Raw genomic sequence first — 12,342 nt, 5'->3', positions numbered from 1 at the left:
GCAGGGAGGATCTGCAGCCCTGGGATCAGCCCAGCTCTGCTGTTGCACTGGCTGTGAACAAAAAAAGCTTTTTAGCAGGGTTTTGTTTTTCACCTGGTACACACAGAGAGGCTCTCCCCAGCCAGGGCAGTGTGGTGACACTCCCAGCACCTAAGGAGGTGCTTTAATCTTGTGAAAAACAAGGCTCACTCTCCTGTAAAAATGTAAAAGTTTAATAAAGGACAACAGGAGAAAAAGACAATAAAGCAAAGATTTATGGCTGGGTGCTTGGCATTCAGCCAGGAGCACACCTGCTATTTTGGAAACACCCTTTATAGCCCATTCCTATTGCATCAGCCTGTTACATATTCATAAGCAATTATGCATATTAAAACTTTTCCCCAAACTAGTTTACGTGCTCTAAGAATTGTTTAGCACGGTTCCTCCTCGGGTCTGCCTTTTTAGGGTATTTCTTGGTTGTGGTTTCAGTCTGTTTTTGTTATCCCCTTTAGTTTGGGCTTTGGTCTGTACTTTCTACCCATGGCAAGTTTGATAGTTGGCAAATCAGCAGCAGGGGTCCTGTTCATGTGTTCATGGAATGTTATCTCAACCAAGCAGGAATTTTAACACAAGTATTCTTCTACCAGTTATTCCACTGCTATGCCTAACAGAAATAAAAACTACATCTTTATAGCAAAGTTACTTTAACATTATACATAAAGCACCCATTTTAATATCTGTGACTTTGTGGGCTTTATGTTGGGTAACTCTTTGAGGGCTGCCCTGACAGGGGAAAATTTTTTTTGAAGTAGTTTTTTGTTAGGAAAAGTAGATGTAAAGGGCTTTTTTGGTCTTCAGGTTTTTGTTTTATTGTTATTTTATTAAAACTTCAGCACACTGTCTGTATTAGACTTTCTGTGTATGAAAAACAGTATAAAAATGGCTAGCAATCTTTTGTTATAAGGCTTTTAAAGTTTAATTAAAAACTAAGTTACTTAATTAAGAAGTGACAATGAAATTATTTTTTTTTAACTTAATAAGTGATCTTTAAAGACTTGTAATGTGGATTTTTCTACTTAATCACAAGATATTCCTTAAACTTATGAGGAAAGAAGAAGAAAGGAACTTAAGACAACACTTTATATTTGTTATTTTGAACTTATACTAAAAATCTTAAAACTTAAATTTTTTTACTCATGTGATATACTACACTACTATCTGTGATTTTTACAATCTATTTGACACTTTTGTGGTTTCTAGTTTACCTTGAAGCTTTGGAAGTTTTCTCTATGAATGAGGGTCAAAGTCAGTGTTTTCCTGGGAGTCAGAGCACCCCAGGGCAGACAGAGAAATATTCCTCAATGCCCTGGGTTTCCACAAAAGGACAATATTATAGTATTTATTTACAACAATGTGGATGCAGCCCTCGGATGGCCCAGCCCTGATCCTGCTGCTGCAGCTCCATCCCTGCCCAGGGACCTGGCTATAATTAACTGGCTAATTAAGAGCTCGGTGCAGATAAGCACGGGCCACAATTCCTCAGAAATCCTCACAATTCCTCAATCTCCCGGTGCCTGTCGCAGGCAGAGGAGCCTCAGCAGGAGGGAAAAGAAATCTGTGGACAGAGAAAGGCGTGGGCTCAGTGTGGGGTGGGGAGAAAATGAGGAAAGGCAGATCAGTGTCACCCCCCTGGCAAAAAACCCACTCACTCCCCATCCCAATGCAGAAAGCAAAAGAAGGCCTCAAATCCCTTTTTTTCCCCCTTTTTTTTTTTTTGCTGCTCCCCCTGGAGCATCCAGAGAGTTTCAGGCAGACGGTAGATTTTCACCTTCTTTGGTTGTTTTTTTTTTTTTTTTAATCCTGAGAAATCTGTAATCCTGCTGAGTTCAAAGTGCAACACAGGTGAAGAGCCAAGTGGTTTTTCATGAGGCTCTGGGAGCTGTGGTGATAAAAATAATTTTGCTTTAATTTATAGATATTTTTAAAAATTAACACCCTCCTCGCTCATGATTTCTACTATAATAAGATTTATTTTTAATGTGACCAGGGTGTCTTCCTCAGCGGTGGGACATTTCTGTGTTTTACTGCCCCAATGTTTATGGCTTTAAACATCTTCAAGTGATATTTTTTTCAAATATTTGGGGGGTTGCTGGAAGTTGTGGCACAGGATTTGAGGCCAGGCCCCTCTTTAGTGCCTGAGAAAGGTGGTGGGTTCCAGGAAAGGCGCTTGGCTCTGCCCTAGGGAGGCTTGGGACAAACTGGGGACATTAATGGGGACACCAAACAAAGTCCCTGGCTCCTGGGCCCCTGCTGCTGGAGCAGAAATTTGAATGGGAAGCACAGAAGTTTTTAATCATAGGATCCCAGAATGGTTTGGGTTGAGAGGGACATTAAAGTTCCTCTAATCCCACCCCTGCCATGGCAGGGACACCTCCCACTGTCCCAGGTGGCTCCAAGCCCTGTCCAGCCTGGCCTTGGACACTGCCAGGGATCCAGGGGCAGCCCCAGCTTCTCTGGGAGCCTCTGCCAGGCCTCACCACTCCCACAGCCAGGAATTTGTTCCCAAAATTCCTTCTAAACCTATTCCCTTCTGTCAGTTTAAAGCCACTCCCCCTTTTCCTACGCTCCATGTCCTTGTTCCTCTCCTGTTCTCACAGGCCTCACCTGGATTATTTTTACTGCCTGAGCTTGTCCCATTGGGTTCCTCATGCAAACATCACTGGGAACATGCCAGTCCCACCAGGATGGCTCAGGAGAGTGGGATGTGACATCCATCCATGTATCCATCCATCCATGTATCCATCATCCATCCATCTATCCCATCCATACCTCCATCCATCCCTCTGTCCATGTATCCATCCATCCATCCCTCTATCCATGCATGCATCCATCCATCATCCATCCATCCATCCATCATCCATCCATCCATCCACCCATCCATCCATCCATCATCCATCATCTATCCATCCATCCATCCATCATCCATCCATCCATCCATCCATCATCCATCCATCATCCATCCATCATCCATCCATCCACCCATCCATCCATCCATCATCCATCATCTATCCATCCATCCATCCATCCATCCACCCATCCATCCATCCATCATCCATCCATCCATCCATCCATCCATCATCCATCCATCCATGATCCATCCATCCATCCATCCATCATCCATCCATCATCCATCCATCCATCATCCATCCTCCATCATCCATCCATCCATCCATCATCCATCCATCATCCATCCATCCATCATCCATCCATCCATCTATCATCCATCATCCATCCATCCATCATCCATCCATCATCCATCCATCCATCCATCCATCATCCATCCATCCATCCATCCATCCATCCATCCATCCATCCATCCATCCATCCATCCATCCATCCATCCATCCATCATCCATCCATCACCCATCCATCCATCCATCCATCCATGCTCACCTCCAGGACCCCTCTCAGCACCCCCAGAATGGCTCTGCCCATCCCCCATGGCCCCCACTGACCCCACCAAGGCCCCCAGACCTCCAGCCACGGCAGGGACAGGCTCTGAGGGAGGCTCCCAGCACCAGGTCAAACCCCAGAGCCTCCAGCTCCTGCCCTCCCATTCCCAGAAGTGCCCCACAGCTCGGGGGCAGGCTGGAACAGCCCCTCTGCTCCTTGCTGCCCCACTGCATCCCACAGATCCTCTCCTCCTGGCCAAGGAGCTGCTCTGAGCCTCTCAGCCCCTGCCTGGCGTGGGTTTGGAGCTGTAAGTGGAGATCCCAGGGATTTGGGTGGCATTTGTTGAGCGAGGCCAGCCTGTCCCATGGGAGCAGCCAGCTCAGGAGCTGGGCCTGCAGGGGAGAGGATGAGAAATGAGAAACCCAATCCCCCTCTTGGCTCTGCTGGGGCTTAATTTAGAGCACAGGGGCTCTGCCAGAGTGTTTTTCCATTTAAAGCTGAACTCTTCCCTTTTGTCCCACTCTGTGCCTTGCAGGGCAGTGGCAGCTGATGGCTGGGGCTGCTGCAGGGGGGACAGCAAAGCAGTATCCAACTCAGTTCCCCTTTGCCAGCATTTCTCCCACATAAAGGGCTGAAATCCATCTCCTCCTGCCATTCCTGTCCTGCTTTGGAGCCTCAGGGAGGGTAGGAGCCACCCAGAGCCTCAATCCACAGCTCTAAATTCCCTGGGATGGGCTTTGACCCTCCCCAGCTGATCCTGTGCCCCTTGTGCAAGCAGATCCCAGAGCAGGGAGAGCTCTCCTGTGTCACTGCTGTCTACATTTAACCACCCTAGTGCAACTTAATTCACCTTACAGCCACTTTGGAAAGCTCTTTGCAGGTAAACTCCTGGCAACAGGCCCAAAGGAAAGAAGGACAGTTCATCAGAGATCATTTATGCCCAGCAGTTCAGCTGTACTTTAAAGTGGGATGCATCCATCAGGCACTTTATGGCTGCTCCATGGAAGTGCTCTGCCCACCTCCAGGGCAGGAGACAGATTTTGGCTCAGCCCAAATGTTTGGAGAACTCATATTTGGAGGTGAGACCTGACTAAATCCTAACAAGGAGTGCCCATAACTAAATACTGGCAGCAGAATTAACCTTAACTGTACCCACCAGCCCGTGCCAGAAATGTCACCTTCAGCCTGTCACCACCATCAGCTGCAGTGAGAGGCTGAAAAAACTCAGAGCTTATCAAAAAGCTGCCTGGGACACGACTTCTCACTGGATGAGGGTTGTCCCAGTGAGGAAATGCTGGGGACTCACAGTGCTTTTATCTGAGAGAGGCAAAACTATGGCTGGCTGCAAACTGGAGCCAGAGAAATTCAAATTGGAATTGAAACACAGGATTTTAACAGGCTAAAAAACTCACTGAAAGTTCCAAGGGTAGCAGGGGGTTGTGGTGATTTCATATCAGCTGTATCCCTGAAAGAAATGCACAAGTGTGCTGGGGAGGTCCTGGGGCTGAGGATCTCCAGAGTGGGGATTTTTCAGGCTGAGAGAAAAATATTGTCATTGATTTTGTTCTCTGAGTGATGGGTTGGGGTGCAGGGGGCTGCTGCTCTCAAGGGCTGCCAGGGTTTCTTGTATTTAGCAACATGCTGCAAGAAAATTGGTCTCATCCTTTGAAAACTGGGAACTAGCAAGAGCCAGCACGGGGAGAATTCAAGGCAGATCACTCTGGGGAAGTGTATTTCAAAATCCTGAGAAGCCCTGGACATTCTCCACTCTGACAGGAGACAGATTGCACATTTCCATGAGCAGCAGCTGCTTACAGGTACAGGCTGCCTAAATAAACTGCTTTATAGTGGCTGGGTTCTTTCTTTGATAAGGCATCCAGTGATGCAGAAAAAAAGGAGAAAGTGCTTCTGTGCAGCCCCAAAAAAAGCACAAAGTTAAAGAAATGAGTGTTGCAGCACTTGAGGTTTGCAGGAGAGCCATGTGTGTTCTGTGACATCCCAGTGTCCTCCCTGTGCTTCAGGGGCTGACTCAGAGCCCTTTTCCTGGAGAGAGGTTTGATCTTCACAGCTTCCCTGGGACAGGGCACAAGGAAAGGCAGCAGATGCCTCTGCTCTGCTCCTGGGAAAATATTATTGATTCACACTCCTGTGTAAGTGAAATCAGAACCTGCAGCTCCGGGTTACAGCCTGAATTTAGCAGCCACTGCACAGCACAGTCCCCACAGCCCTGCCCCTGCTCAGGCAGCTTTTCCAAGGGATCTGCTCACTCCTGCACGCCCTTAAAATCCCTACCAGAGGATCCCTCCCCTCTGCAGAGGCATCAGGATGGAGCTGAAAGCAAAGCTGTGGCTCGTCTCAACCCAGGATTTATTCCTCAGCTTGTCCAGAGATGATAGAGGGTTACAAGATGCTTTTTCCTCTGGTGCTGCTGGCAGGAAAAATATTGCAATGGATGGTCCTGCTTTTTGTGAGAGAGGCCCCTGAGAGCTGGGCTGGGCTCCAGGGCAGTGCTGGGGGAGTGGAGCAGCCTCATGAGCACAGGGAGAGTTAATTCCCTGCTAACTCCCAGGTGCTGAGCTTATCCCCAGCTCCCTGACTTCCTCCATCAGGGACTGCAGGAACTGTTTGAAACGAGACATTTCTTGAAGAGAGACATTTCTGAACCTAAGCAGGAAAAAAAGACAGGGACAACACATCTGGAGTGACTCCTGCTCTGCTTTTTTCCACTCTGCACAGGATGAAATCCCCATGCTGGGGAAGGGAGCAGTGGTTTTCATACCCAAAAATCCACTTTGCACTGGTAGTGCTGGCTGGGGTTGAAGCCTGACAAACTTCAGGCTCATAAAAAGAGGCTGACAAAGCAAAGGAGAAAAAGAAAAGCTTTCAAGACTTTCAAGTGAGAAACAAAGCAGCACTGTACAAAAATGCCTGGCTCTCCATTTGCCTGGAACCCCCAAGGCTGCTCTGCCCTGGCAGGCTGCATGGCAATGCCTGATTAGCTTGCACTCTGTGTCCTCACTGTGCTGCAGCAGAGAAGGACAGGCTGGCAGGGTTTGCAGCAGCTCCAAAAGTCCCAGTAGTGCTGCAGTGAAGACCTGCCTGCATTTTGTAGCATTTCCTCCCAGGGAGAACAAGATCAGCATGATGGACGAATGCAGAGACTCAGAAACAGGGAATTCATAACCTGGATGGCAAGTTTTGTATGGAATGAGCTGAATTTAAGGTAGGTTGACTCATTGCAGGGGTAATCTGCACAGCTTTTCAGTGGAAACTCACTGGAATTGCAGAAAACTGCTGCCAGTATGTTCAAGCAAAGAAAGAGGTAGGAATGACGAGAGGAGCCCACCCAAAGCTGATTTGCAGATTGTCCCAGGTCAGGCTAATCCTGTGCCTCAGCACTGAAGTGCTACAGAAAGCCTGAGACAGGCAGGTAGCAGTGTGGGGATAAAAACAGAGCTTGTTTTGCTCTAAGGAAGGGGGCTGGCCTAACTTTTGTACAGCAAATTCCTTCCTGAGCTGATAAAGGCAGCAGCAGATTGAATATCGAGCCCTCACAGGGAACATTGTGCTGAAACCTGGAAGGTTTTATTCAAAATCCCCCTGCAGAACTACAGCTTCCCAAACTACACCCACCAGCCCTGCTTGCCAACCCTCAGAGACAGAAACTGCTGACACATAAAACCTTCACTTTTTGTATTTCATCCCTGCTTCTCATCCTCTCCTGCAAATGCTAAAGAAATGACACGATTTGAGGCTGCAAAATGACACTGGTGCCTGGGCTCTCTCCCTGCTCTGCAGCACAAAGGACTGGGAATATCTGGATTAACTCTTCTCTGGTGCATGGTGCTGAACAGCCTGTGAAGAACTATCCCTCACTTCCTCCATTAGGACTTGATGCAGTTTAAAATCATCTCCTTTGTCTCTCTCAGGCACTCTCAGACCTTTGTTCTCATCCATCTGGAAGCCAAGACTGCGGGGAAAGAAAAGGAAAAACCTCTCTGTGAGCTGGGGAGCTTCAAAGCAAATCGAGAACAGACACCTCTGTTCTGGGGAAGAAACACTGAAACAGGAGCTGAGGTGCTTTGATACCAGAGCAGAGTGCAGGACAGAGTGATCCCAGCGTGGAGAAAGGGAGAACATACCTCCTGCTCAGCTCCTCCTCCTGAGCTTCCCGGGGCAGCTCGAGCAGGGATGCAGAGAGCTCCTCTCTGTCACTCACAGGCAAGGGGAGGCCGGGCTGGGCTGGAGATTCAACCACAGAAAGGAGTTTTAGTGAAACAGCAAATCAGTTCTGGCAGCACGCTGAGTTATTATCCATAAACACTGAATTTATTCTCTCAAACTATATACTTAATCTTTCAAATAAATATTTGATCTTCTAAATTCTATGTTACATCCATATCATAAATATATGACAGACTTAATTTCCTTCCAGCAAAATGAAAACATGATGAATTTGCATTTCAGGGCTAAATACATGCCTACATACGTAGGGAGGAAAACAATGAATCCAAAATATTGAAGTGACCAAAATAAGAGGTTACAAACAGCTGAAAAGGATTAATTTGATGTTAATCTTGTAATTGTGTTTCAGATTATGACAGCTGTGGCTTCCTGAGTGTCTGGGACAAAGTTTGCAAGTGGCACCCACTGAAACGACTTTTTAAAACACTTTGATCCTCAGCATAAACAAAATATAGGTTAAATGTACTTCAAGGTGTACTTCAAACCAAGGTTCTAACTCAGGAATGCTTTCCTAAATAAAGGTCTACCCAAAACATGCAGCTCTGGTCATTCCAAAAAGAAAAAAAATCAGAAATTTTTTTCAGGGTTATAGAGAAAATGTAATTCAAGTTTACAGCTGGGACTGGAGAAGCAAAATTTGTGACCAGTAAATCACTACAGGGGAAGGAGGACCAGAGAAATGTTCAGGGAGCTCAGAAAGGAGTGCAGGAAGGGAGCACAGCTATTGCAGAGGATGCTGAACTTATCCCAGCCCTGCGGGGCTGCAGGGTGATCTCTGCTGTAGATAGAAGATAGAAGGCTGAATCATTTTAGCAAATGTAAATAAATGGCTTTTCTCTAAAATAATCAATAGCCAGCACTGCTACCTGGAGCCAGGTAACGTTAGGGAAAGATTTGTGTGGTTCAGCCCCAAATAAATCATAAAAATCAAGAAACCAGCTAAATGAAGAAAACAACAGGCTGGAGCTGGCTGCAGTCCTTTTAACTGGGAATACAGCACCAGGACGGGGAACAGCCAGGCTGGAATCTGTGCTGTGCTCCTACTGAGCATTGCAATTGCTGGTTTGTGCTGGTGTTGTCATGTTGGCACATTTCTGTACCCTTTTCCCAATTCATATCCCTCACAACATCAAATATCTTCAAATAAGTACATTTGGTATTAAAAATATAAACACTCCTTGTGTAGAATTATCTGGTTGGAGAGTACTGAACTCTGACAAAAACAAATGAGAAGAAAAGGCTGCATTGTACAGCTAAAAAATGCTTTTGATCTTGAGGCTGTGCTTTACAGAGCTGAGGAAAACCTGCTGTTACTTACCTATCCCTCCTCTGGGATTATTCTTTGATAATTTGGATAAAACAGGAAAAAAAGCACTGAAAATTAAAAGCTTGAATAATTTTAAAACACAACTGGGTTGTTTGCAGCTCCTTAGCATCATTATCTACTTCCCTTGGATTGAAGAGACCAGAAACATTAGACTAGCAATTAGATCAGCTCTCTACAATTTTGCACTTTGAGAAAGAAAGGAAAATATTATGTTAATTAGCAGGTTCTCTAGTCTCTATTTTGTATTCAAGCTTTTAATTTCTTCTTATTTCCTCAACCACTGGCATGAAAGCATTGAGATAACCTCCATGCTCTGCTGAAGAGGTGTACAACAGACTTGTAGGCTTGCTTCTTGTACAAACTCCAGTTTTGGCACATCACAAAGCTCTCATCAAAGCAGGGGAGTGAAATAGATTGTTACCTACTCATCTGGTGGATTTAGAGGGGATTTCTCCTTATTGGCCTTACTGCCAATCCTTTTCTACTTTTGCTTCTAGTCCTTAAGCAGAGGAGATTAATGAACTAAATATTTAGTGAGAAGGGATCTGTCACTGGTGAAAACAGCTTCTTGCTCTGACTATGAAATGCCAGCTACCAGGGGACTTACTAAAACTTTACTACAGCACAACAAAACTTGACCAAAAAGCCTCAGGATCTGGAGAGTTTGTCTCTCTTGGAGCTTGCAAGGGGAAGATTTGGTAACAGAACACATCAACACTTCCCCAGGTTGTGTAAAAGTCTGAGCCCTCAGAAACTCAGTTAAATTCTGAATAAAACAGCACCAAAATGATCCCACATTTCTGGGACCTAAATGTTTCTGCTCTCAGTTAATGCAGGTGAGACAACTCTAAGAAACAGTGCTCATAAAAAACCACATGAGAATGAGTCAGTGTGGGCTGGAGCCCCTTCCAAGGACACAGCAATCCTGCTCTAAGGAACAAATCCATGTTTTACAGAGAGGAGGAGGTTTGAAGCAGCCATTCAGTCCCCATTCAGCATCAAGGTCCCTCTGAAAGGCTCATCCAAGGTCTCTGATGAGCCCTGTGGTCTCTCTGGTCACCTTAATTCAGCCTGACACCACCCCAACATTTGCCAAATTGAAATTCCCCTCCCTGCTATTCATCTTCTGGCATTCTAAGTCTTTTTACTTTATGAAAATACACATAAAAAGGGAAACCACTGGAAAATTTTCCTTAAGAATATGTGCCATTTTATTGGTTTAGACACTTTACAGAATCAGAGTCCTTAAGCAATAAAAGGATCTGATCAGGGAAATAAAAATTTAACACCCACCATGAATTCTTCTTCTTTAACTATGCCAGGGAGGCTTTCATATTTATAGCAGGAGATTATCACGTTCATGGGATAATAAATTACACCAGATCTAATTACTTCATCACCAGCAATAGTTTTTCATAGGCACTGACAGGCCTTAAATTGGGATATGTCCTTTAATTCTGCTCTTAACCTTCAGCTGAATCCCTCAGGCTCGAGTGCAAAGGGAGCTGTGGGCAGCATGGAGCAGGGGAAAGATTTTTCCCTGGAGTTATCCCATGGAAACACGCTGCAAAAATCCTGCTCCCACTCAGAGCTGTGGGAAAACCCTTTTCACTGAAGAAGGGCCAGGATTTTTCCTGCTGCCTTGCTCCTGGCTCTGAGCAGGTCCCATCACCACGTGCAAGCTCCAGCCCTGGGCTGGGTTTGGCAGGTGGAGCCCGAATTTTGTCGCTGTCTATAAAGGCCAGAGGTGAAATAGGGGACGTGGCTGGGGCTGAGGGCTCCCCTTCACCTTTTCTGCTCCTCAGGGCAAGCTCCTGTGCACTTGTGCTGCTCCCTGCATCCACCTGCAGATTTTCGAGCTGCTGTTCCAAGCTGTCACTCTGCCACTCCTCTTCCTGCAGCTTCTTCTCAGTTTCCAAGATGTTGTTGCTGATTTCCTCCACCCTGAGAGGCAAAAAAAAAGAAAAAAAATAAAAATAAAAAGAGTTCAGCTCATTTGTGTCACGTCTACATCAAATCTATCTTGGTACTGAATCCTGCTTCTTCCTGCAGAGCTCCCAACAGAAGGGAAAGAACTTTCCGTGCATCCAAAGGCAGAAATCCCAGTGAAATTGTATCAGGTGACATCTTCTAAATTTGCAAAAGAGAATTAACTAATGAGTACAGCTGGAAACAATGGGTTTGTTTGCTCAGATCCCTTAATTCTGGCTCCCTGTGTTAATTCACCCCTCAGATGAACAGGAAAGCTGCAGATTGCTGAGGAGTTTTATTACAGGAATAATAAACTGAATTTTTTAGTCACTCTGGGAAAGCTTGGAAGGCAAATAGTTTATAAAAACACAGTCTAAATTTGCATCAGAGAGGAAGAAAAGAAACTTCTGCTTTTATTAAACTTGGCAATTAGACATGACCATGGATGGGAGAGGGTGGAAAAGAAACTGGTGGTTACATCCCAAAAAAGCAAATTGCCTTTCTCCATCCTGAATAACATCTCAGAAAATTAACTGCAAAAATCTGATGCTGCCAGTGGGGACCGACACCAAGTGACTCCAAGGGGTTTAAAGCTAAAAGGAAACACAGATTGACTCACTGGACTGGACTGAATAAGAGAATTTCCCTCCTGACCCCACAGGTGGAAGCTGGCTACTGTCTGAATTGAGCTCTGATTAGTTTATTTCCCTCCTAGCTGGCATATCTAAAAAAAAAATATTACAACTCTAATAAAATGATATCACTGGCTTAAAAATGTGGCTACAGGCAAGACTTGACCTCCTGTGGCAGTGAATTCCCAGGCTGGTGATGTGCTCTGAGACATTTTATTCCTCTCAGTGGTTCTGCATTCACTAAACTTTCATTTGACCCTGGTGTTCCTCTGGCATCCACTTTACACAAAAACTGGAGGAAAAATGGCAAGATCTGAGGGATTTTTTAATGGAATCATCTGCCAATAGGAATAATTTAAACTAAAATGCTGTAGAAAAATCCCACTTATAACAATCCCCAGGGCTCTTCTCTTGATTTAAACATTATCTGTGTTACCTGAACTTTGTTACACCCCAGCAGTGGAGGGAAGAGGAGGAAAATCTGATTTTTAAAAATATATTCATGTTGAAATCTGACTGGTGCTATATTATCCTGAGGTCTTCCAAGAGTTATTGCACACAAAATTTATGTTACCTGCTTGATAAATGTGTGATAACTGTGGAGCTGCTGAATCATCAGTTTATGGCACATTTTACAAGCAACTGTGCATTTCATTGACTCTGCTTTTCATTATCCCATATTGGTGGTGGCCACACTTCAGTTACCACTCACAGCCCCATCCTCATCTGACTGCA

The 12,342-nt window shown here is 45.3% G+C and overlaps 1 protein-coding gene and 1 long non-coding RNA gene across 14 annotated transcripts in view; one reads left to right on the top strand and one right to left on the bottom strand.

Moving 5' to 3' along the window:
* Window positions 1-191: 191 nt before the first annotated feature.
* CCDC13 (coiled-coil domain containing 13) overlaps window positions 192-12,342 on the bottom strand; it is a 34,050-nt gene continuing 21,899 nt past the window's right edge. For 10 of the 13 annotated variants that reach the window (XM_030264152.4, XM_030264155.4, XM_072925251.1 and 7 more), the window contains one exon: window positions 10,192-10,948. In XM_030264152.4, coding sequence (XP_030120012.4) covers window positions 10,468-10,948 — 481 coding nt within the window. In that variant the 3' untranslated portion in view covers window positions 10,192-10,467. Of the gene's footprint in view, window positions 1,919-7,110; window positions 7,403-7,574; window positions 7,675-10,191; window positions 10,949-12,342 lie in introns of those variants that run through there. The other 3 variants (XM_030264157.4, XM_030264160.4, XM_030264162.4) reach the window with 2 other exon arrangements.
* On the top strand, window positions 6,517-8,212 carry LOC115493602 (uncharacterized). The gene is made up of 2 exons (XR_003958428.4): window positions 6,517-6,655; window positions 7,362-8,212. It is a non-coding gene; the product is annotated as an uncharacterized lncRNA (long non-coding RNA).

The sequence above is a fragment of the Taeniopygia guttata genome, chromosome 2 (genome assembly GCF_048771995.1).
Source record: "Taeniopygia guttata chromosome 2, bTaeGut7.mat, whole genome shotgun sequence".
In the NCBI taxonomy this organism is placed as follows: Eukaryota; Metazoa; Chordata; class Aves; order Passeriformes; family Estrildidae; genus Taeniopygia; species Taeniopygia guttata.
This window is presented reverse-complemented; position numbering and strand designations above follow the sequence as displayed.